A 27,381-nucleotide genomic window follows, 5' to 3' on the forward strand; every position below is an offset into this window, starting at 1 on the left:
CTATTTATATTTTTTCCTACAATTTTATAGAGATATATTCATATACCATACAATCACCGACAGTGACTGTGGTGATAAATAACTGTGTTTTAAAACTTCAACTTCCATGTGAGACCAAGGGAAGAGATGTTTATTTGGTCCAGGATCTATATTTCCTAAACAATTTAACTAGTATAGTTTGTTCAAATACCATCATTACTTGGAACTTTGAATAGGAAATGAGACCTGGTAAGTTTGTATAGGTTAGTGTGAAATAGGGACACATTCCAAAGTAATTTGGGCAGAGAATAAAAAAACATATGCAGCGCCCCCCTTAGGAGCTGAGGGAAAATGCAGAAGCATTGGACTTCCTCACCTGGATTGTTGCCGATGTTCTCACAAACATTGAGGACTGGTGGTCTGGTGTATTGAGCCCTCTATCTTGGGGCTTGCTCTTTTAAAGCTGGTTACTGCAAAGGAGAGGCTAAACCTGCTTATAATTGTGCCTAAGACTCTCTCCCTGAGTACCTTTTTCTTGCTCAGACATAGCCCTCTCTCTAGCTAAGCCAACTTGGCAGGTGAACTCACTGCCCCCACCCCCCACGTGGGATTTGACTCCCAGAGATGTAAATCTCCCTGGCAACGGAGGATATGACTCCCACGAACGAATCTGGACTTGACATCACGGTACTGAGAGCATCTTCTTGACCAGAAGGGGAATGCGAAATGAAATGAAATAAAGTTTCACCGGCTGAGAGATTTCAAATGGAGTTGAGAGATCACTCTGGTGGGTACTCTTGTGTACTATATACACAGCCCCTTTCAGGTTTTAATGGAATAACTAGAAGTAAATACCTGAAACGATCAAACTGCAACCCAGTAGCCTTGACTCTTGAAGATGATTGTATAACAACGTAGCTTATAAGGCATGACACGGTGGTAAAAGCCTTGTGGATCTCATTCCCTTTATCCAGTGTATGGATGGATGAGTAGAAAAATGGGGGCAAAAACTAAATGAAAAATAGAGTGGGAGGGGAGATGATTTGGGTGTTCTTTTCTACTTTTATTTTTTATTCTTATTTTTTACTTTTTCTGGTATAAGGAAAATGTTCAAAAAATAAGATTGGGGTGACTAATGCACAACTGTATGATGGTATTGTGAACAGCTGATTGTACACCACTGATGACTGTATGATATGTGAATATATCTCAATAAAACTGAATTTAAAATAAATTTAAAAAAATACCAGGGAAAAAGAAAAGATCACATAAGATTCCAGAATTAAAAAAAAAAAAAAAACACATCAGGTCATAAACACATAAGGGATCTGGAGCCAGAATGGCTGGAGGATAATGGAACAATGCCTTCAAAATTATGAAGGACAATTATTTCTAATCTGGAACTAACAATCAGGTAAAATATTAATCAATTAAATATTAGAACAGAATACACCTGCAGACACACAAGGTGTCAAACTATTCGCTTCTCAAGTACATATTCTCATAAAGCTATTAGTGAGGGAGTTAACCATAAAAAAGGAAGAAATGGCATATAGGAAACAAGGTATCCATGGTCAGGAGGCTAACAGAATACTCAATATGAAAATTGTATAGCAGGAATACAGGGCTTGGAGCAGTTCAAAAGGCTACTGTAGAAATTTTTTTTTTCAAGAAGATGAAACTCATAGCATACCTAAATGCATCTGAATCAATTGAGAGTAGATTTATACATACGGAGAAGGGTTTGGGGTCTAGACAGGCACACAGAAAACTAAGCAAATGGAGAGAGGAGAAGAATGAAAAATAAAAGAAAAACACCCACCACTACTATTAGTATCTTCAAGGAAAACAAAACATTGAACAGAAAGGCAGAGTTATAGTATACTATTGGACTCAGCTCTGAATAGCATTTTTTACAGGGTCATAATAATGCAAACACTAAATAATGACCTTACCAAAGTTATGGTATGTTGGAAGAGTTCGGGGAGGAAGGTGGCTAGGAAATCTACCTACATGTGAGGTGAGGACAGGGTGGTAATTGTGAAAGATATCTAAATGTACTGGTTTTGATGTAATGTGTCGCCCAAAAACACCATGTTCTTTAATGCAGTATTGTGGGGTCAGAGGTATTAGTGTTGATTAGGTTGGAATCCTTTGCTTGAATGACTCCGTGGAGATGTGACTCAATCAACAATGAGTGAAACGTTTGACTGGATAATTTCCATGGAGGTGTTACCCTGCCCATTCAGGGTGCGTATTAATTAAATCACTGGAGTTGTATAAAAGAATTCACAAACAGAAGGAAGAACTGAGAGCAATTGAGAGTGACATTTTGGAGAGGAGCTGTAGCCAACAGAAACATTTTGAAGATGGTCACTGAAAGTAGACTTTTGCTACTCCAGAGTTTGCCTGAGAGAAACTAAGAGAATACCTCCAGACACCTAGAGAGAAACGTCCTGGAAGAAAGCCATTTTGAAAGACAACCTGGACGCAAAGGAAGAAGATTCCAGCCACATGCCTTCCCAGACAACAGAGGTGTTCAGACGCCATTGACCATTCTTCTGTGAAGGTACCCTGTTGTTGTCGCTTTAGCTTGGATGCTTTAAAGGCCTGAAGACTGTAACTTTGTAACCAAATAAATGCCCTTTATAAAAGCCAATCCATTTCTGGTATTTTGCATAACAGCAGAATTAGCAAACCAGAACAGATAGCTAACCCTTGTATGCCACGGCAGAAAGAAACTAAATAATGTGTAAAATAACCTTAGCAATAAAAGTAGCAATATAAGCATATTATTTATAAATAAGGAGGTAAATACTAAGTGTATCAGTTGAAAGAATTGAAAGATGCTGCCTGTAAGAAGGAGGAAATAAGGACAGGGCTTGGTTGCTTTTTTATTTTTTTACTTCCATAACAAGCCTATAGAAAAATACAACTCTTTAAATTATATACATGTACAATTTTTAGAAAAACAAAAACTAAATTAAAAAGAAATAGATTTAAACACAAGAGACAAATTCTCACCTAAAGAAATCATTAAAGTGTCTAAAATCCAGCTACTGCTGGCAATGAGAAGTATGGTGCCATGTAGAGGACACACTTGGTTAGACTCTAAAGATCTCTCCTATCCAGATTTTGCCACTTATTAAACATGAGACCTCTGATAAGTCAACTTGTTTGAGCATCAGTTTTAGCCCTATGAAACAAAGTAAAACATGTGCTAAAGTTACTTCACAGGTTGTGGCAGGGATTAATCAGTAAGAATGAAAAAGCTTTGAAAATTACCGTATGCTAAAATCCCTGCATTTTTAGTTACTGGAAGTTGTATAATAGGCTATTTCCATGTCTAAAATGGTTTAGTACAATTGTACTGATTTTAGAAAGAGCATAATGATTGATCCAGCATAGCCAATTAAAAGATAAGTTGGACTACACTATAGAGAGTGATAGTGTCTGAAACGTATTTTAATTTTGCAAATCTAATTTATATATGCTCCATTTTAAAAACCACCTGCAGAAACATATGAAGTTGAATGTAAATGTCATCTTCACCTACACCCTCATCTCTCTCTCTGGTATTCTCCCCCTCTCCTTGCCCTTTTCCCCATAGTTACAGCTTGTGTACATTTCGAAGTTTTATCTACGCATATGAGATTAAACATGCACACAATGAGGTAATACCTCATAAAAATTCTGTAACATTTCCCCCACATAATATCCTTAGGAGATCATATATAAATTACTATAGTTTAAAATAATAGATGAAAAGTATTCCCACAGCATCAATATACTATAATTTAACTAATCTTCTAACAATTAAAACAATTTTCCACTATATTTTCTTCTAGTTTGGTCATTTATTCGTTCAATTTTAAATTTTGACCAGCAAACATTTCTATAAACATTCTCAGAGTGTGTATCTACCCATTAAAAAATGGGGAAAGTGAAAGAAGTAAACATCTGAGTACCTACAATATGGTAAGTGCTTTTTTATGTACAGTAACACTAATTCTTAGCACATCTCTACAAGACAGAGTTTATAGCTGGGAAAAACTGAGATCAAAATTATTAGGTGGGAAAAACAGGACTTGAGGCCAAACTGAAGCTTGGGCCCTTTTCACATCACTATGTTATCGCTAATGATGAAATGGAAATAGGTATGAATTTTATTTAAACTAATTCAAGTATTATAAAAAAGTGTGGTAATACTGTAGTAAAGTTGAATTGATTATACATATGCACAAAAAGACACACACATAGAGTAAGCATACACTTTTAGAGTAAAACTTTCAAATCATTTAATTATGAAAATAATTGAGAATTACGGAAATAGCACCATATTCCTTCTTTTGGTCTTGGTGAAATAAACTGAAATCAGCCCACAAGCCTTAAGCTAGAAAGACTGTTGACACAGGAATTTTAAGACGACAAAACACTGAAGTAACTTACTTTTGTTAAGATAATATAAAATCTAGAAGAGATTTTTAGCTGAAGAACTTAAGAATATAAATACTGAATCTTTATCAGATTCATATGTACGCCACATTGAAATTCTGTCACATTTAGTTTGTTTCCAAGAAGTCTCTTTGAAATACTTTAAAGATTTATATTTCTCTTTTGTGGAAAGCAACCTATAATTCAAGGCTATGTTTTGTCTATGTGTGTTACAGGAAACTGGAAACTGTATTTGTTGGAATACTTTGTTGGAATACTTGTATTTGTTGGAATACTTGGGAAACTTAATGCATTCAACTAAAAGCTGTACATGCCAATACTGCAAAAATTAATTTAATACCTGTGACTCCCTGATTATTTTGTCTTCACTCCTATACACGTGACTTGGTAATTACAAGGCATGAAGACTTAGTTTTGTCTCTGTACCTATGTCTGTAATTAACCCAGTTTTTAAGAAGTAAGCTTGTTCTTCCTCTTTATAACTTGTTACTAAATCTACATATTTAAGATGATTTGGAAGTAGAGAGAAGCAGAATAAGCAACTGAAGGGAGGAAGTACATATATACCTGTTTTATGGCTTGCTGAGCCAAGAAAGCCATCTGTAAGGGGTTGGGCTTTATTGCTTGTCGCGGTATATTCTGGTTTGGTGGATATCTCAGTTGTTGAGGCTGAGGAGGAAGAACTGGTCCATTGGGTTTGGGGTTGTGATTTTGAAAATTTATCAAACGTGGAGGGGGTTGCTGGAAAAAAAGAAATTACAACAATTTAGTAACAATTATCTCCTGAAAGACAAATTATAGAAAACCCTAACTATTTCACAAAACTTTTATAGAAAGTTATCAACTCTGACATGGATGAACCATGCGTTAATATTACAAGTTGGGTATGGGGGCGGGGCACAGAATTCCAGATTTTGTGTAAGTCATAAAAATGAGTTTTCTTGTGAGAAGAGTTCCTAACTAAAGATTATAAGTAAGTTGTACATGGATGGGACTTAAGCCATGCTGGGAAGTAGGTAAAACTTGCCTCTGATACCCTTCTAAGTCCCTGATGACTTTCTTTTGCAAAGAACTGCCCTTTTCAAACCTCTTAAAATAGTTCAAGAGGCGGTAAAATAATAATTGATAATATTTATTGAGCAGGTATTAAATGCCAGGTACTGTTTTAAGTGCTTATATGCATTAGCTCATTTAATCTTAACAACAATCTTACGAGGAAGGGGTTATCTCCATTTTAAAGATAAAGGAAACTAAAGTACAGGGAATTTAAGTAATTTGCCTAGGGTTAACAAAGATAGTAAGTGATGGAGCTGGGATTAGAACTCAAGTTGTCTAGTTCCAAGGTCTGCCCTCTTAAGCAGCAAATCATTAATACATAAAACAGCTGACATTAACATTAAAATATTGATAATGAATTTTAGATCTTATTGAGATCTAACATTATATGCTGGACATTATAATTAGAATTTTACATGTATTATCTTATTTAGCCCTATGACATAGGTATTACATGCATTTTACAAATTAGGAAACTAAAGATAGGGAGTTTAGAAAACTTGAAAAAAGTCATATAGCCAGGAAAATTCAGCACCAAGGCTTTAATCTGAATCTAGTCTGCCAAATCATTAGCCAAATAATATTCTGGTGTTTAGCTGGCTGCTGACTAAGATACTGACTGATTATAGTTTAGTGGAATAAGTCTCCCATTTTTGAAAGGGAACCCTCCAAGGAAAACATTGATTGATTATAGGACAGGAAGTCTGGGTGAGGGAATCAGAGGTGGGGCAATGGGTGGGAAAGCCAGTCTACTTTGTCTGCTACTAAGTGCCAGCCCTGGAAATTGAGACCAGAGTTTTAGAAAAATGTCATCTTATATGCAAGCCTCTTCTTGATTATACAATTCCTTCCACAGCTGACAATTCACTGCCAAGAAAATAGTTCTTTTCAGTGTATCTTAAATGTATATGATCAGAGCTTCTCAGAGGTGACTATTTTCTCTCATAGTCACAAGGGGACAAATAAATGAGGAAATCTATAAAGTTGAAGTACTGACACAAACTTTGACACTGTGAAAGCAGAGCTTTTTTTCTTTTCTTCCTCCCGTTTTGAGAATTTACTCTCCCATTCCTGGGTCAACTGCTTCTCTTTTCCCTCTCTTACAAATTAAGTGGCAATGGGTTCAACCACTAAATGGCAAACTATTACACACCCCATGAAAAACAGATTTAGATACTATTTCTAGACAAGTATGTAAAGAAAGAAAGAGAGAGAGAGATCTCAAACTTTACAACATAACACTGAAACCATTGCAGTTTTTTTTAATTCTTCCATAAAATTGTTGTGACTTGAAGTGTTTTATATCATAGAAACACAAACAGAAAGAGTTGGGAAATTATGGTGACAAACTTCTAAATTTATCTAGGGGATAAAAATTTTTTAAAGTAGAAAAGCATCCAAAATGTTAAGGGAGAGTAAAGATAGTTATATATACACACACACATATATATATACACATAACTAAGTCTTTTGCCTACCCTAATCTCACACCTCCACCCAGGATGAAGCTTATGTATTGATTCAGTCAAGGAATGATATCTGAGGCCGTAACAATGTGCTATGATATGTGAGAGACCAGCTTACACTCTGGTGAGAAGGTGTTTTTTTTTCCTCTTCTAAAATGTTATAATTGACTGAGTTAATTTTTAAGAACCCTATGGCGGGGGAAACAAGATCAGGAACCACGTACTAGCCTAAAAGAAATACCAAAACTATTTTGATTAAATGGAATCAATAAATTTGCCAGAAACAGAAAGAAAAAAGGGAAACGAGAGAACTGAGATCTTAAGTAAACTGACGTGTAATCACCATTGTCCTCATCATCACTCTAAGTTACTTGATTATTTTTATATTTTGAATCTATTCTAGGCCAGTAATTCCCAACTACTGCGTATAACCATGAAGGGTAGATGTCCTTCTAACATCTATCCACTCTTTTGGAAATTCATGTACACATATGAATTAAGAGTATCTCCACAGCAGTAAATCTGGGTCAGGAATGAAAACGTTGCTGTTAATTATGTATAAAATGATATATGCAACAGAGTTCTGTAACAATCTTAGACCTGTTCATTGAAGTTTAATACAGTATACTGTATACTGTTAAACAGACATAGAGATGTACAATGAATTAAAAGTTTGCATCACTCAGTCATATAACTATGTATTCTACCTCTGTTATCACCCAAATTTTTAAACATGCTGATTGATCAGCCCTTCAGAGAAAGAAGAAATAAGGAAGACGTATCATGCAAGTGATTTTTAGAAGCAGTCCTTTAAATTTACCAGTATCCTACGGACGGATGTAGAGTGCAATCTGCACAAACCTACAAAACCATGGGTACACATATACACCTACTTACAGACAGGCATTTCCCCCTGTACATATGTAAATAAACTGGAGAAAACAAAGAATGCAGGTGGTCAGGATAGTGTACAAGTTTATAGAAGAGGGCAAAATGATGAGTTTCAAATGTATGAGAGGGTATTTGACAGAGAGCAGATAAAATAGAAATGAGACTGTGAAAGAAGGTCCAGGATTCATAGAGAATAGACAGAAAAATAATAGTATGAACAGGTAATGACTAAAAGATGTGAAAGTTGTTTTATTTCTAAGCAGGAATACTGGGTCATATAATACAGACTGTGTAGAGACTGTGTACATTATTTGGTTATAACACTAAATCCCAGTGACTGAAATCAAAAAAAGCAAATTTCCTAGAAAAAGTAGGTAAAACCCCAGAGGCCACTTTTGTTTTGTCTCTGCTTTTATATATAAATATTTATGAGAATGACAGAGTCACATAGTATCTGTTAACTGCCTCAGTTTCCTCACTTCTTAATGAAAACATTTATCACAAATGATGTATTCATCCCTTTTCTGGTTAATAAGTTATATAAAAATCACTTTGTCATCTCTCAGACACTTAGGAAAACTATGAATACAAGCAAATGCTTAATATAGCACTAGGCACGCAACAAATATTTTTCTTTCTTCTTCCCTTAATATTATCTGCAGAAAAATTTTAGTATTCTTTGCAGTTTATCTGCAATATATCATTCTGCAGTCTGCAGAAGCAGTTAGAAGAAAATTATTCCTCTATTTTCCAAACAAAATTTCAACTTTGCCAGTTGTACTCTGGGTATCTAAAGTGTATTCTCTCCCCTTGGCATACTCTCCAAATAACACTTAAATTTCTTGCTCTTTACTTCCTATAAAAACCTAGGTTGAAATAAATTTCGAGAGAAATAATCTAAGGGGCAAACTAGTATTTCCCTGTATTTCACATGTTTTCTTAATCAGATCACTAGAAAACAATAAACCTCTGAATATATTACCTCGGGTCTTCACAGAAATGACTTAAAGCAAGATCTACATATGCCTACAGATTTCACTGAGGGTTGAAATAAAAGTCCTATGAAGACCATTTCCATGTTTTGTAGAACTGCTAAAAAACGTTATTATCCCATTTAATTGCTTTTTGATAAACATTATATATTCTTCTTAGTGCCAGTAGAATACTAGTAAAAAGATTCTTCTCTAATTAACTGGCATGCTTCCTTTTTATTAGGTAGTGACAACGACATAGCTTATAGTGTTTCCATTTTGCTCTGGTTGACAGAAAATTCTGAGCTAAGTTTTGTTCTTAACTATAATATACAACTTTGACTTTCTTACTAAACCCTGTTCCATTTCATTTGTGTCATTTACTGTAAACCATTTCAAATTTTTCTTAGATACAAAAAGTATAAATTAATAAATGTAACTGAAAATAACAATTTGAATTAGACTTTGTACTCATTATAAACCTTTATTAAATCTAAGTATGCCCACATCTAGCCTGAGCAAGACTGTTAAATTTAATTTAACAAAAAGATACACAAATTTTATTTTCAAAAACTGGATTAAAAGTTAACAGGATATTTCCTATCTAGTATAAAGAAGAATGCTTCATGGAATAGTTGCTCAGAAAAAAAGTGTTAAAAAGTAGATATTTAAGGAATCCCAGCTTGTTTCTATTTTCCTTTGTCCTAACATCTAAGATGCACCCCCCTCCCCTGAGAACATATTAGTCATTCTGAAGCACTAACATAGGAATTTTGAGTTAGAGGTATACAGATTTTCTTATTAATCAGAGGTATGGGTTACTTAGGAATACAAACATGTATCCCCTGTTAAAATTTGAAGACAATGAAGAGCAGATAAAAATAGAAACACCAGCTAAATAAACCATTAAATTCTTTTCGAGAAGGATTAAAACCAGGAGTCAAATCACGGATCCTTCACGTGATAAATTTATAAATGTATATATTTAAGTCATGGATGATGGGTGCCTTGGTTCTTTTAAGAGCTGCTGAACACAACTGTACTATCATTATCTAAGTTAGGACCAGGCCTGCTTCCAAATTTACCTGATGAGAGATGGAAGGTTGCTGGATGGGCCCCTGCATTCTAGGGTTTGGTAAACCCACAGGTGCTGGCCTCCGTTGCACCTGTTGCCTCTGAGCCATTACCTGTTGCTGCATATGCTGGAGTCGTAATTGGGCTAGGCTGATCTGTGTTGGAAACTTGGATAACTGGTTTGAAGACAAACCACCTGGTGACTGTGAATTCTGTTCCACAGGATTCTGCTTAGGCATTTGTGGCTGGCTCTCTTTATCCTCGATTACTAAAGAACCTAATTAAAGAGAAAAGGTTAATTTCTAAAGTTTTTCTGATAGTGAAATACCACATTTTAGTAAGGCTATTTCTGCTGAACTTCAGAATTGCCAAGGAACTTTTTGGTCTCAGGACCCCTTTATACTCTTAAAAATAGAGGATCCTAAAGAGCTTTTGTTTATGTAGGTTATAGCTATTGAATGTGCATCATAAATTAAAAATGAGAATTAAAAAAAATTTACTCATTAATTCATTGAAAAGTAACAACAAACCCATAAATAACACATTTATGAAATATAACTATTTTACAAAAGAAAAAAATGTTTAGTGAGGAGGGGCACTGTTTTACTTTTAAAAAAATCTCTTTAATGTCTAACTTAATAGTCGAACCTTCATATCTGCATCTGCATTATATGTTATAATATATATATTGTAATATACAGTTATCATTCATTGAATACCTACTGTGTGTCAGGCACCATGACAGGTACATAGTTGTAATATATAGTTTAGGTTGAAATGTATGAAGAAAATTCAGCCTCACACATATAGTTAGCTGGAAAAGGAAGGACTTTCTGTTTCCCCTCAAAGAGTCTGACTCTTTCAGAACTGCTGTTGTGTATCAAAAAAGTGAAACCTGATACTGGTTCTAAAAACAATCCTGCAAAGTATTTCTGATTCTTTAGTATCAGCAACTTGTGATCTCTCAATTTCCTTATATCTTTACTATACCAAAAATAATGTTAGTTCTCTGTTAGAGAATATTTTGAATGAGTCATAACTATAGTTTGAGTTTAAAGTTGCCTCTAAGGCTGATCCAAGCATAAGGCAAAGCTTGATTTCTTCGACAGTAAAACTCAATTATTTCTGATTTATTAAATACATGCATTCAAAAAATAGTTATCACATTCATTGAATACCTACTGTGTGTCAAGCACCATGACAGGTAGATATATGTATATTCTCGTACTCATTTACAAATAAGGGATCCAAGATTTAGAGAGATTAAACAATTTGCCCAAAGTCACCTAGACATTAGGCAAATATTCATTTACATTAATATTATTCCCTTGTACTCTTCTATAAGATGTTTGACATTAAGCAAATATTCATTTACATTAATATTATTCCCTTGTACTCTTCTATAAGATGTTTCTCAGAAGCAATGGATAAACAAGTTTGGGAAATTGTCTTCTTGGAGATTTACAGTGCAAACTGATAGTGCTGAGAAGTCCTACGGTAAAGAACATTAACTTTATTCCATCAGAGGTGCACAAACTTATTTGTCCAAGAGCTCGTTTTTGTTTTTACCGATGTGGATGATACAAGCCGCAGGAGATTTATCTAAAACTTTACCCATTTATACTTATGATGGATTCCCTGTATAATTGACTGTGTGGGGGTAGATGGTGTGTGGTAAGAGATAAGAGTTACTTGTATGCAAGGCTTTGTCTTTCTAAAGATGTTCCTCTTTTGTAATGTAAGTGAAAGTGTGTGTGATACCAATCACCTGATATCTATCAGTATGCATATGGCTGTCTGTATGTCTAAGCTGGACTTCAGGAGTCTCCTTATCAACTTTTCTTCAAAGATTCTTTTTGTTCTTCCCTTGTACAGACCTGTTTTGTTTAGCCTATTTCTTCCTTTTCTGGTGTGTTTTGAGATCACTGCCTCTCCAGCCATTTCTTCCTTTCCTACCCAGAATCTCCCCTTGGGAATGAGAGAGCAACCATCTTTAACCATTCTGTAACAAAGTAAGCTCCCCAAATGTCATCAAAGGGAATACTGGTTGTTGAAGAAAAAATTTATAAGGAATTCTTAAACTTCTGTTTGTCATAATTTCCCTGTAAGAAATTAAAGATACCAAAAAAGTCAAGATTGTTTTTACTCAGCAAATAATATAACAAGAAAGCTAATGTAAGAACTTCACGCTGATCTGCTTGCAAGGATACTTTAGCTCCTAAATGTTCTTAAAATGATAGTAGTTCCATTTGTGATAATTCAGGAGCTCTGTACTTAAGATTTGGGCACTTTTCTTCAATTAGAAAGTTCCAAAATAAATATACAATAATTATCTGGCAGCCAAAAAAAAAAAAAAGACTTCTTTACACAAGATAAAGGAATTTGGACCTATTTTTAACAAAAGCATTCTAAAACTCAAAATAAAAATCCTACTTCAATGGCATTCAAGAATTAACCCATTCTGATAAAAATCTAGAGCTAATAGTAAAAACAGGATTCTATAGAAAAAAGAACTCCTACATCCCTCAGCCTAGACACCCTGTTAAATCAACTTAAAGGATGCTTTCACATCATATCATATAAATATATATGCTATTTATATGTTCTGTGCATATACACACCTATAATACATAAATGAATTACTAGCAAAATGACAAAAATTGTTTTGTCTTTAACAAAAACAAGATAATGAAAACATTTTGAGGATAAAGGGGAACACATTTTCAATATCATGCCACAATCATTAAGAATGCCACAAACAAATGGAACTTTCGAGAAAATGAACATAATGGCCTACCTAAATTGATAATATTTTGAGCCCAGAAACTAGGATCACAGTGAAATTGGATGGTATTGTTGGTCACTGGGGAAGCATCGCACCTTGCCCGAAGGAGATGCCGTAATCGGTATGTAATCTAAAAAGAGAAAGACAAGTAAACATCAATATCTTTATCAGGTATATAATTCATTAAGGACCCAGCAGATACACAAAAATGGTTATCTAGTATGTACGCTAACACAATAAACAATCATATACAGGTTACAAAGCTGAAAAGTACCTTACCTTAAAGTGTTAGGTTGAAGTCAGAAGCAACAACTCAAATATTTGTAAAATAAGTATTTTAACACAGCTTGCTTTTTACTTTATTTTACTTATCTTTTTAAAGGAAGGATTCAAAATTCAGATTAGGGGTTAATGGATTACACGAATATGCATTATTACCCATGCCCAGGCAATGGAAGTAAAGCATAACTAAACCTTCTAGTGAATAGTTCTCCTTGCCCCTCAATGCTGCTTTGTCCCTACCATCTCCCTTAAAACACCCAGCTCTGAGTCTCATGTCATCACACAATACTATCCACACCCTCTCCACATTGTAGTCCTCACTGGAACCCCAGGTCATTCTCCCTCAGATTTTGAAAATTTTAGCCCCTGGCTCACTATCATCATCTCCAACACTTCTCGTGTCATTTTTCTTGATGATTTTAATATCCACCTAGATGATCCTTCTTTCCAGCTTATTTCCTCTAGTGCTCAGATACCAACAATCCTATTATTCCACCGTCCGACAAGACAAGCCTTTGCTCTTACAACTTTTCCCTGTCTTTTGATTTCATCCTGCCTTTACTCTCTACATGGCTCAATACCTCCGCATCAACTCCTCTAGACTCTCACACATTCAGTTATACATACTCTCTTCCCTCTTCTCTCCCACCTCTCCCTCCCCCCAAAATCAAACCCAACCAAACAACTTTCTGCCTGAATGTAATTGAACTGATAAAGGGACTGATCTCCCTTCAAAAACATGTCCATTTACTTCAGATTGGTCCTTAGGGCTGACTGGCTATCATATGACATTTCTTTGGTCCATTCACTATTCTACTCTCCTAAATGGCTATTTGTTTTGAATCTCTAGTATCTCTTACCCCATTCTCAATCTCAACTGATAGCCTTGCTTACTATTTCACTGAGAAAACAGGAATAATCAAGAGACCTTCCACAAACTGCCACCACCTATCACTGTGTTCCCTCCTGTTACAACTGATTAAACATCCACCCTTCTGACTAAAGCCAATCCTTCCACTTGACACAGCAGATCTCATCCCTTTTGGCCTACTCAAGGACACTGCATGGCAATTTTCATCCCTCTCCTACATCACCAATTTTTCCGTTTTACTGGATCACTCCCATCAGCATATGAACATCTAAAAACAGAAACAAAACTCTTTATTCCTCTTCCCCCAACATCAATTGCCCCATTTTCTGCTCATTTTTACAGCAAAATTCTTTAAAGATTCAGCTGTATTTATCATCTCCCGTTCCTCTCCTTGCATTCTATTTTGTAACCACTCCGATAAGGCTTTCAGCAGCTTTTCATACAGGTGGTCATTCCGTCTGTTCTAGTTTGCTAATGCTGTGGAATGCAAAACACCAGAGATGGATTGGCTTTTATAAAAAGGGGGTTTATTTGGCTACACAGTTACAGTCTCAAGGCCATAAAGTGTCCAAGGTAATATATCAGTAATTGGGTGCCTTCGCTGGAGGATGGCCAATGGCATCCGGAAAACCTCTGTTAGCTGGGAAGGCATGTGGCTGGCGTCCGCTCCAAAGTTCTGCTTTGAAAATGGCTTTCTCCCAGGACGTTCCTCTCTAGCAAGCTTGCTCCTCTTCAAAATATCACTCAGAGCTGCACTGAGTTCCTTCTCTTTGAGTCAGCTCATTTATATGGCTCCACTGATCAAGGCCCACCCTGAATGGGTGGGGCACACCTCCATGGAAATATCCCATCAGTTATCATCTACAGTTGGGTGGGGCACATCTCCATGCAAACAACCCAGTCCAAACGTTTCAACTTAATCCCCACTATTATGTCTGCCCCAAAAGATTGCATCAAAGAATATGGCTTTTTCTGGGGGACATAATACATTCAAATCGGCACACTGTCCTCATGTAAACACTTTCTTTACATGGCTTCCAGGACATAATCTCATGGTTTTCCCCTTATTTCACCAGTTGCCACTTCTTGGAGCCACTAAGAATACATGTGGGTCCAATGCAAACTGCTTTTGAACTCTCCAGTAGGAGCCCAGCTCTTACTTTTTGGCATTGCACCTTCTCAATCTCCATGACGGGTTCTTCCTCCTCTCCCATACCTCTACATGTTGGAATGCCCAGGTCTCAATTTTTGGAACGCTCCCCATTTTCCTAAACCCACATATTTTTAGTGCTCTCATCTGTCTCATACTTTTTTCTAAAATGACTCCTTGATTTCTATCTCTTGCCCGGACCTCTTCTTTGAACTTACATTTCCAATTGCCTATTCAACATTTCTAACTGGTTGTCTAACAGGCATTTCAAATTTAACATGTTCAAAAGGGAATTTTCTTAAGTCTATTCTTATGGTCTTCACTGGACTCCCCATTTCAAATATTGGCAACACAATTCTTACTACTCAGGTTGAATGCCCCACATTCAACATGCCAGCAAATCCTGTTGCCTCTACCTATAAAATATATAGATAACCCTGCTAATTCTCAACAACTCCACCGTGGAAGAGGCAACAGGTGATTAATTCTTGCTGTAAGGTTCTAACTGGTCCCCCCTATTTCTCCCTTGCCCTTGACTACCTACAGTCCACTCAACACAGCAGCCAGAGTGATTCTGTCAAAACATGTCATATTATGTTACTCCTCTCCTCAAACTCTTCCAATGGTTTCCAATAACACTCAGATTAAAAACCAAAGTCCTCATACTGGACTACAAGGCTTACACTAGCTGGCATTTCATCACTTCTCTAACCTTACCTCATACTACTCTCTGCTTGTTTATCTGTTCCAGTCCAACAGGCTTCCTCATTGTCCACTTCACAAAAACTTCCACCTCAGTCTTTGTACTTGCTATGTGCTCTGCCAGGAATACTCTCCCCAAATACCTGCATTGTTTACAGTCTAAATACTTATTTTGGTAATGCCTATCTCTCCCTCCCCACTAAAATTCAGCTCATTGAGGTCAAAGATTTAGTTTTACTTGCTGTTCTCTCAGCACTGAGAGTGTTGTCTGGCAACTTATTTAGGAATTACGCAGCATATGTGGCATAGTGTTTAGCAAACAGCAGCCACTCAAATATTCCTTTCTCTAAGTTCTCCTCCTTTCTTAATTTTGTATATACTCTAACAATCCTCACTATAAATCATGGTCATAATATGTTAACCAAAAGAATTATTTCAAGATCTGTCCTTTGTAAATATTGTTATGTTTTATCACTTTCTAAAATTTAACCATTTATTCTGAATAATTTCAAAGTGACAGAGAAACTGCCGTAATAGTAAAAGAATCACCATATTCCTTTTACCCAGAGTACCCAACTGTCCTATGCATATGTACACACACACACACACACACACACACACAAATTAAGTTTTTTCTGAACCTTTTGAAAGCAAGCTGTAGATATGAGATCCTGTCTCCCCTAAACACCCCAGTATGTATATCCAGTGTGTACACAGATCCTTTATCATACCAAGCATGTATCCTTCCAGCTTAAAAAAAGCAACTTTGGCAAAACACTACCATCCAATCTACAGACCTCATTCGAATGTCAATTGTCACAACAGATAGTATCCTTTTTTTCCAGGATACTATCAAGGAATTAATGTTGCATTTAGTTGCCATGTCCCTTCAGCCCTTTCCTGTCAATTCTTGTCCTTGACCGTCTGTAGAATGACCTCTGACCTGGGTCAGAGTGATATTTTCTCCTGATCAGACTTGGATAAAGCTTTCTCAGCAGGAATACCACACAAATGTTAATAAGCTCTTCTCAGTGCATGATAGCAGAAGCACAGGGTATCAACTAGTCATTTTATTGCCCAATTTCTCCACCTTAAATTCACCATTTTTTCCTGTTGTTAATTAGTACATTCTAGGTTTATACTAAAACCCAGTTCCTCATCAAACTCTACCCGTCATATTAGTATTCACTGATTACTCCTCCTAAATTACTTCACTGACAGTGATGGAAGTGATTCTCTATGTCCATCATTCTTTCTACAGTTATTAGTTTACATTCTGCTTAACTTTTCTCCATTTATTTATTCATATTTTATTTACTTATTTAATTCAATGGGCAGTAATTATCATTGTTTATTTTGATGCTCAAATTTATTTTTGATTTGCTGATGGGAGGCGCTTTACATTGGATCCTTGTCCTTTTCAAATATTTCCAACATTCTCTGAACATTTCTGTACTTTTTGATACAATAAGATGCTCCAGGCACATCCTGTACCTTCCCTCAGGCAACCTTAGAATTGATCATTTTTCCAAGGATTCCTAGTTCTCTTTGGTGGAGGGTGGTATTTAGAAACCAAGATTTGGAAGTGCAGTGTAGTACTGCTATGGGAATACAGCATGCAATCATATATGCACACACAGACACATACATATACATCTGTAATTCTAGATCTATCAGTGTATATGTATATGTATAAAATGAAACTCTGGACTCATACTTATATCTCTGATTTCAATCCTACATACCTAAGGACTCTTTCTAGCCTTTCTTCTTTCTATTTTTCTAAATATCTGCTCTGGTAGAAAGAAACTTGGTACCATTAGCCTCCATATATTTTATTTACTTATTTGCTCAACGTAACCCAAATCCAAATCTGCTCGCTACCACTGCATTCCCCACTCACCACTTCACAACCCTGGCTGCCAGTCTTGTGCCTTTTGTGTACCTTCCCAATCCTTTTCGCCATGCTAATGCCTCTACACCAGGAAAGGAAGATGCTTGATAATTTTTTATTTGGAAAATTATATATTTTGCTCATCGGCACACTGACGTAGTACTTGGAATATCTTAGTATTTTTAGTGTGGAAAGTCAGTAATATAAGTTTTCTTGCCAAGAAAGGAAACATTAAATCAGAAATGCAAGTACCTTAAGAGGAAATCTGCTTAATTAAAGGAACTGTGAAGCAAATCACTTGCATTTAAATACTTTTACAATTTTTTTCTTCAGATACTACGCTATGAATCCCTTCTCTTATGCTGATAAGAAGCTAAATGACACAATTTATAATTCATAAAGGTAGAACATATTTGCTAATTAAGTTCTGGTAAGTTCTAAAAGTAATAGCAAACTTGCTCAAACTCTGCTCCTTAAATAACAAATTTTTCTGCTGTGTCTGTCATTTAAAGGTTCTCTTGCTGTCAAATTATTTTCTTACCCATATAAAATGTAAACCTTTATGCTTCCCCAAACTCCTGAGGCATTAGATAATTATGAGAAGTCACGAGCCTGGTTAATGTAGAAGATAACTAATGATTTGAGAAATCTACTTGTTAATCCCTTCAGATGTATCTGAACTTAAAACGAACTTGGGTTTCACAGAGAAAACTTAGCTACTGTTCAAAAAGCAAACAAAAAAAAATTTCTTAAAGATATGAAAAGTGTCACAATAGTTTTTGAGATGGTAATACTATATACATCCTTTTTATAGAAGGTTAAAAAAACTTCAAAAATAAATTTATAAATTTTGAGTTTCTAACTCTTTAAAGTAGCAGGGAGCATTGTCTATATTTCACATACAGCTTCTGACTGTAGACGTTATCTGGTACCTCATTTTCTCCAGCAATCTTTATTGAGTTCCTATATATCAAGCACTGGGTAATACAAAATTCCTATCTTTAGGGAATATGAAGTCTAAAGGAACACATAGAAAAAATATGTCAGTATAATAATAGTAGATAAAAATCACTATCTACATTTGCAAAAGTGCTTTCTAAGGACAGAGGAAGGGAACCCAACCCAGTCTTGGTCATGGAAAGATGCCAAAGGGAAGAACCACCTAACTGAACTAGTAATTTCTAAACATGAGCAGAAGTTATTCAGATAACAGAAAAAGCATTCTAAAAAAGGATACTAGAGTACAGGCAAGAGAGCATAACATATTCAGAGCCTTGAGGGTTAGAAATAGGACATGGCAATGAGGCCAGAAAGAAAAGAAAGGATGAGACATTCAAGAAACATAAAGAAGGTCCCTGAAGACTGATCAGATGGAAGGGGCTAGGGGACTAGAAGCGAGTACAGAATCCCTTTTTACTACTATACCTTAATAGGTTCCTAACCACTGTCATTATAGAAATATCTACTGCTATAAAAGAGAATGACTATGGCAAAGGCAATTCAGTGGAGAAGGGATAGTCTTCAACTCTTCAATGAAAGTCGATTCAAAGGATAGTCTTTTCAACAAATGCTTGTTGTTTGTTCAACAAACAAAAAGTTGTCCAATCTGGAACATCCAGACTGTACATCCATGGCAAAAAAAAAAAAAAAAAAAAAAAATTCTAGCCACATACCTTAAGCCTTTCACAGAAGTTAACTCAAAATGGATCACAGAACTAAAAGGCATATACTATAAAGATGTTTTTTATTAAGTAAAATGAAAGGAGTAACAAACAAAAACTCAGAATTGAAAGACTATACCATTGATAACTATGAAAGAAACAATCCTAAGAGTTGAATATAATTTCAGGATTAGGTAGGAATAGTTTTAAAAAATAGTTACAAGTCAATATTCTAATAAGTCATTCAAGAATAGAACCTCATTTATAAAGCTTGTCTAGAAGTACATTTCCTTATGTAAAAATGATCTAAGGAAATTTCTGCTACATGATTTCAAAATATGGAATAGTTGAGACAGAACTGATGTGGATGCCTCAATTTGATTTTAGACTGTAAATCTGTTGAATCTTTAAAAAAACTAAAGCAAAGCAGAAAGCTTTAAGGATGTTTATTTACATGGCTTGATTTCCAGTGGCTAATGGTCTTTTAGATCCTTGCTACTCAAAGCGTGGCCCACCAACTGGCAGTATCAACAGTACCTGGGAGCCTGAACTGTGAACCAGAATCCCCAATGTGATTTGTATGCAGTGACTATACTTGCAGTATCAAGGTTTTAGACCACTGTTAAAATAATCCACCAAATCACAGAGCCACTTTTTAAAATAGCAATTAGGGTTGAAATAGCCAATACCATCTGTTGCTGATGGAGTAAGCAATTTTGGTCAAACAAGAACAACAGAGATTCTGGGTCAGGTTTCCAGGTTTAAATCCTGGCTATCTTGCTTACTGTGTGACTTTAGGCATGTAACTTAACTCTAGGCATTAACTTTATCATTTATACAATGGGAATGGATAGGTGGACCTATCTCATAGGACTGATGTGAAGTTAAAATGAAACATTACATGGCAGTGCTTAGGATTAGTGCCTGACACACTCTAGGTACTCAGTAAATGTTCACTACTGTCATTATTGTTAGTATTAAGTTCAGCTGCCACTAAGACAGTGAAAATTTGGGAAAGAACAAAACAGGAGAGACAATGGTAAACTAAAATTGAAGTTACCCCTAAATCATGCCAACTAAAAATAATTATTTTTAAGACTAAAATATTTTGATTTCAAATAGAATTAGAAATAGTGAAAAAGCATTTATACACAGCCTAAAACCATGAAATGGTCATTTCTGAATTTTAAGCACTGCAATGACTCCATTGTTTCACTTGGCATTTTTATGGTATGCTAAATGCCACACTTAGTCTATCTTACCAGTCGCTTGCTATAAAGTAATGCCGTACTGCTGCCACTGGAAACTGCCCATTTAGAAAAATGCATGACATGTTCCAACTGTTTAGAAAGACCAGCCACTTCCTGTTGTTGTTGCATAAGTTTCATGCGATGGTCCTTTGCAAGGCTCTAAAATCAAGAAAATAATTCCCCAAATTAGCTTTTGCATGAAACATATACTTTAATGGTCATTTTCAGATGACCAAATTAGAGTAACTACCATCTCTAAGTACCCAATTGAAAGAAACTGAAAATATTCTTAGTTTTTTTCCCCCTATGTACAAAGGATCACTCTCATTGCAGCAAAAAACTGCATCCCAAACACACACCTCATCCTAACCCTGGGGTCTGGTTTTATATATTCTGGGGTTTAGGCCTCTGTTGATATATTTTCTAATACATGAGGAAAGGTCAAAACTATGGGTTAGATATATATACAGCAATGTCTGTTAAATTTAATACTCACAAATAAAGTAGATGTACCATTCTGTCATCTAGTAAAGTTACTGTATCACATGATTTACTCAATCACATGATTTCACTTTTTAGACATTCTAGTTCTGATTGCAACCAGTTTATGCCCTGAGTTATGCCAAGTGGTAAACAATGTGTATCCTTTGTATGAGCTTTTAAAAAGGAATTACATTATTTCTCTCTTTTGAGAATCAGCTTGGGACTCAAGAGATACAATGAATACTTATGCCAATATGCTCTCAGAAACGCTATGTAAGAGCAGAATATAGTATTTCCCTAAGGGAAGTACATAATCAAGAACACAAGATGATCAAAAGTGGAAAGCACTGAACTTGGGTTTTTTACCAGTCCTAATCAAAAATCTCATCCTTGACCTGTCAAGGAAAGCAGAAAGAAGAGAACAGGGGTTTCAAGTGGCTCAGACAAATTAGAAAGCTCAAAAGTAAAATTGTTATACCCCATCATGGACTTATATTCTCAATAAAAAGTGAACCTAGATCCTGGTCCTAGTTGGTTCCAAATTTTGAAAATATACATGTGCTAAACTGAATTAAGTGAAGAACTGTAGTGAGTCTATCTATTTAGAGGACTGGTAGTAGTCAATAGCCTTGTCATATCTACCTTAAGTTGAGATAAATTAGGTTCTTTCTGACCTCTATAAAAAATGAGTGATTCTTTGGAAATATTTGAGAAGAACAGGAAGTCTGTTGACTTACAGGAGATTGCAAATTGAGACTCAGAAGCTTGGTTTGTTGGTCATCCACAGTAACAACTACTTGGGCTGATTTCTTTTGATTCTTAGCAGATAAAATTGCCTTAAAGAAGGACTTTGTGAACCAAGAAAATGGGTATGAGGACTAAAGGCATATATTTAAAAGGCATTATGAAAATTATATGTCAAAAGTGATTAAAAATATGTATATGAGAAGGGGATATAGGGGAGTAATACGGGATTCTTGGTAGTGGTGTTATTTGCTGTCCTTAGTATATTGTATTGTATGACATGTTATTTTTCTTTTTATCATTTTTTCTTATTGCTAAAAAAAAACCAAACAATTTTTCTTGTAGTAATCAGTATGTTCAAATGCTGATTGTGGTGATAAATGTACAACTTTATGATGATACCATGAACAACTGATTGTACACTGTGGATAAATGTATGGTATGTGAATATAACTCTATAAAATTGTAGGAAAATATATATATAGGAGTAAAAGTGTTGGAGAAAACATGGTGAGAGGGATGATGCCTCACCAATATGGACTAACTACAACGTGTAAACTCAGAATTGAATCTTAGAACATAGCCTAACGTGGACACAATAATTGTAATAGTCCCTAGATTGTAAGCTCTTACAGCAGTTAACTCTATCCCTGAATTGTAAGGCCTATCTCTAAACTTGGAGATGCTGAACCCCTAGTGTATGTTGTCACAAACACTGGGACTGTCGGTTTGATGTGCTGAGCCCTCGAGCATGGGACTTGCCCTTATGAGGCTCATTACCACAAAGGAGAGTCTAGGGTTGTATGTAATGGTGCCTAGGAGTCTCCCCCTGAGTACCTCTTTGTTGCTCAGATGTGGCCCTCTCTCTCTCTAACTGAGCTATCTCGACAGGTGAACTCGCTGCCCTCCCCCCTACGTGGGACCCGAGTCCCAGGGGTGTAAATCTCCCTGGCAACGCAGAGTATGACTCCCAGGGATGAATGTGGACCCAGCATCGTGGGACTGAGGGTGTCTTCTTGACCAGAAGGGGGATGCAAAATGAGACGAAATAGTTTCAGTGGCTGAGAGATTCCAAATGGAGTCAAGAGGTCACTCTGGTGGACATTCTTATGCACTATATAGATAACACCTCTTAGGCTTTAATGTATTGGAATAGCTAGAAGTAAATACCTGAAACTACCGAACTCCAACCCAGCAGTCTGGACTCCTGAAGACAATTATATAATAATGTAGATTACAAGGGGTGACAGTGTGATTGTGAAGACCTTGTGGATCACACCCCCTTTATCTAGTGTATGGATGAGTGGAGGAATGGGGATAAAAACTGAAGGACAAATGGGGTGGGATGGGGGGATGATTTGGGTGGTTTTTTTCACTTTTATTTTGTTTCTTGTTCTTGTTCTTTCTGATGTAAGGAAAATGTTTAGAGATGGATTGTGGTGATGGACACGTAACTATGTTGTCATACTGTGGACAGTGGATTGTATATCATGGATGACTGTATGGTGTGTGAATGTATTTCAATAAAACTGAATTTAATAAAAAAAATACACTAAATAAAAAAAAAAAGTGATTAAAAATAATACTGATGACCAGGTTCATTCCTACATTTCCAGGGTCTAGACATTTTCACTCTCTTTTTTTAAGGCTCACAAGTGATTCTAATGTACAGTCAAGTTTGGAAACACAGCCACAATTTTGTGTGTGTGTGTGCGTGTATAATACTATACTACTAATCTCTGGGAAAGCAATTCAAAATTATGTTTGATTTTAAGCAGAGCTTTGGAAACTTCAGAAATTCTGTTGCATTGAAAAAAAAAATCACAGAACTTGAAAACAGTTACTGTAAATGGGGTCTGACTTCTGCCCAGAATACTTTCTCACTAAATAACAATTTGCTTCAAAAGCATTTAGAGCTATTTTTGTCTGAGTTTTCAGCATGGCTGTTAAGCCATAAGTACACTTGGAACAACCATACTTTCCCAGGAGGGATAGAACTTTCTGACAGGGACCTTATTATTTCATCAACTATAAAAGGAAGAGGTTGAACAGTACTTTTTTTTCTAGGCACCTACTGACAGAAATATCTTTAAACATCAGAATTCCTTTATTCTCTTATTCTAAACTGTAAATTAGTCTTACACCAATGTTCTAAAAGAATGCTAAAGATCATGAAGTTAATATCGTGCAAATGTATCATGTAGAAGTTGTAACCTCATATTATTTGAAGTCAGACATTGACTTTGGACAGTGACATTTTTCTTATCTGCAGTGAGAAATAACTATCTCACTAAGGTCTTGAGATGCTTTCACATTTAAGACTATGACATATTGAGGGCAGGAGCCATATCCTTTTACCTAATTTCTCACAAGGTTAAATGCATATTCTTGAGAAGTATAGATAGCTGACTTATCAGTGTACCTTCCAAGAATATTGGGGATGAGAAGTTATATAAAGTAAATGAATCTCTAAAATGATTCGCCTAAACAATCACATAGCTCCTACAAACAAAACACTATGCTTAACCTTGTGATATTAAGTAAACAAGGAAGCATGATCCATTCCTAGACTACTATAAAGCCATAAGTTGTGGGCTACCACATAAAACCAGGTAAAGGAAAACTTGGAAGTTGAAGAAGAAATATTAAATCATAAGTGAAAATAAGAAAAATGTATGATTTCAAAATTATAAAAATGAGTATTTAAAAATTTTAAAGGACTCATTTCAAATTAACAAATATGAGAAAATACTATGTTGACCCACCACAACATACCGTCTCATAGACAGTAACTTACCTCTAGCTGATGCAGTAGAGCTTTTCCTTTTTTATTTATTTCTACCATCAATGTAAATATGGCAACTTTAATATCCTGTTCCACCTGCTTTTGATTTTGATTTACTTCAATTATTCTGGAAATAAAACAAAAGGGGAGAAACATCTAAAATTTAAAGCAGAAGATCTGTTTTATATTATTTGAAATTGATTTTTTGATGTCTAAATTACACCAAAATGTCTTCAGATTTTAAAAACTTCCTGGGGATCCTTCAGTTTAAATTGCTTTAATGAAGATGAGTCAGCAGAAATATAACTCTTCTGAAAGACACAGTTACTCAATTCAATCTTCTAATCACGATGTATAATATTGAAAGAAAACTAACATAATTTAAGAAAATACAGTTTGGAAAGATTGTGATAACACTCAGCAAAATTGATATGCTACATAAAAGGATGGAGGTAGGAAACTGGAAAAAAAAACTCATAAACAAGATAAGGAAACTATGATTCTGAACAAATTCTACAGTATCTGTTCCAGCAAGGAAGTAGACAGATGTAAACTCATCTCATTTCGTCATCTGAATTACTAAAGAATTCATTATATTTGAATAAAAGCAAAAAGACAATAGTAGTTTGTTAATTTTCTTAAAATAAACAGCCAAATAACTACTTTTTAATGTTTCATCAACCACTACATACTTTTCTTCCTTTGGGGAAAATGGAAATGCTATTTTCATGGAGGCTGAGATGGACAGAATGAAATATATATGAGAACCATGGAATATCTTACAGCAGGAGACAGTAACGAGGTATCTACCAAATACTATGAGATTAATAAAAAGCTTCATTTCTCCTGTCTACTTCTCTCACAGTAACCTTAAGACCAAAAGGGCAGAAACTTTGTTTTCTGTTGGGAATTCTTCAAGATAGGCCTGGGAGGCAATTAACCTCAAAAATCTCATTTAAATCCTGGTAGAATAAGATGGAAAAGGGAAAAACTGTCATGATTGCAAATGCATGAAAATGGAAATGGGAGTGTCCCAGCTTTAAATGAAAAGAAACAAAAGGAACACTAGCAACACAATGCCCACAGCTAACAGACATGGACACACACACACACACAGTGACATGGATCTAATGGGGCCCGGGGGCACTCTCCACTAGTCGGAAAACCATCCCAATCGCCCAAAAGGAACTTTGGGTCTCACTCTATGTGGGTAAGAAATTAGCAAAATTTCCTGATGGATATGGAAGCAGCTTACTCAGATTTAAACCAGAAACTTAACTGCACATCAAAGGAATAGTCCCTGTTGTGGGCGTGTCTGGAGTTGCTAATGACTGATCTTTCCTACAGGTGCTGCAACACCCAACTGAAGAGTCAATGCACTCACACATTTCTTTACATGCCTGAGTGCTTACTTCCTCTCTTAGGAGATTTACTATCTAAGTTACAAGCCTGTCTTTCTCGCTTGACAAAATGAACTTACAGGTTCTAGTGATCCATGCCTGCACCCTGCAAGCAGCGATACTGGGCCTTACAGACTGCATCGAAAGATTAAGGGTACCTGAATGCATCAAACAACAAGTTTCTAATGGGGTATGAGTTGTAGTGGGATCCCAGGATAGGCTAAAGAGGCACAGGAAGTCACAGTAAGATTGTGGCCAGACATCATTCTACTACATTTAAAGCAATATCCACTTTGATGAGAAACCTGAGAAGGCATTTTGCTGTTACTTAAAAGATTTCCAGAATGGGGACTAATAAAACCCTGTCAATCAGACTTTAACACCCCTGTTTTGCCAGTGCTAAAATCAGGGACTCAAGATTACAGATTTGTCCAAGATTTAAGAACTATAAATCAAATAGTTCCTAATCCATATACTCTTTTCATCAGTATTTCTGATACATATACTTGGTTTACAGTTTTAGACTTAAAGGATGACTTCTATTGCATACCATTAGATAAAGTCTCTCAAAAACTTTTTGCATTTGAATGGGAAGAATCTGACACAGGAATAAAACAGCAATATTGTTGGGGACTGTATTGCTTCAAGGTTTAAAAATTGCCCAGACTCTTTTGGGATAAGCCTTGTCCAGAGATCTTCAGGGAGTGAAGCAACTTGAGGGACTTTTTGTTCAATATGTAGACGATATCCTTACAGCTAGTAAAACTCGAGAAGCCTCCGGCCCTAATACCATAACAATGCTGAACAGGCTAACTGAGGAAGGATATATAAGGTTCTGAGGAAAAGGCTCAGATTACACAAATCCATGTGAAATACCTAGTGTTCTAGTTCGTTAATGCTGCCAGAATGCAAAACACCAGAGAAGGACTGGCTTTTATAAAAGGGGGTTTATTTGGTTACACAGTTACAGTCTTAAGGCCATAAAGTGTCCAAGGTAACACACCAGCAATCGGGTACCTTCACTGGAGGATGGCCAAAGGTGTCCGGAAAACCTCTGTTAGCTGGGAAGGCACATTGCTGGCATCTGCTCCAAAGTTCTGGTTTCAAAATGGCTTTCTCCTAGGACGTTCCTCTCTAGGCCCCAGCTCCTCTTCAAAATGTCACTGTTGGTTGCTCTTGGGGCATCTGCCCTCTCTTAGCTTCTCTGAAGCAAGAGTCTGCTTCCAACGGCTGTCTTCAAAATGTCTTTCATCTGCAGCTCCTGTGCTTTCTTCAAAGTGTCCCTCTTGGCCGTACTAGCTTGCTCCTTCTTCTGATCTTACATAGTGCTCCAGTGATTTAATTCAGACCCACCCTGAATGGGCGGGCCAACACCTCCATGGAAATTATCCAATCAGAGTCATCACCCACAGTTGGGTGGGGCACATCTCCATGGAAACACTCAAATAATTACAATCTAATTAACACTGATAGGTCTGCCCA

At 36.0% G+C, this 27,381-nt stretch overlaps 1 protein-coding gene across 2 annotated transcripts in view; it reads right to left on the reverse strand.

The window, feature by feature from the left end:
- Positions 1-27,381, reverse strand: part of TRIM24 (tripartite motif containing 24) — a 138,809-nt gene that overhangs the window by 30,082 nt on the left and 81,346 nt on the right. The window contains exons 6-10 of one of the 2 annotated variants that reach the window (XM_037836071.1): positions 24,512-24,626; positions 20,500-20,646; positions 12,690-12,807; positions 10,006-10,169; positions 5,002-5,175 (exon numbers count right to left, since the gene is read on the reverse strand). In XM_037836071.1, the coding sequence (XP_037691999.1) occupies positions 5,002-5,175; positions 10,006-10,169; positions 12,690-12,807; positions 20,500-20,646; positions 24,512-24,626 (718 nt within the window). Of the gene's footprint in view, positions 1-5,001; positions 5,176-9,903; positions 10,170-12,689; positions 12,808-20,499; positions 20,647-24,511; positions 24,627-27,381 lie in introns of both variants that reach the window. The other variant, XM_037836070.1, reaches the window with a different exon arrangement.

This window comes from Choloepus didactylus, chromosome 5, assembly GCF_015220235.1.
Source record: "Choloepus didactylus isolate mChoDid1 chromosome 5, mChoDid1.pri, whole genome shotgun sequence".
In the NCBI taxonomy this organism is placed as follows: Eukaryota; Metazoa; Chordata; class Mammalia; order Pilosa; family Megalonychidae; genus Choloepus; species Choloepus didactylus.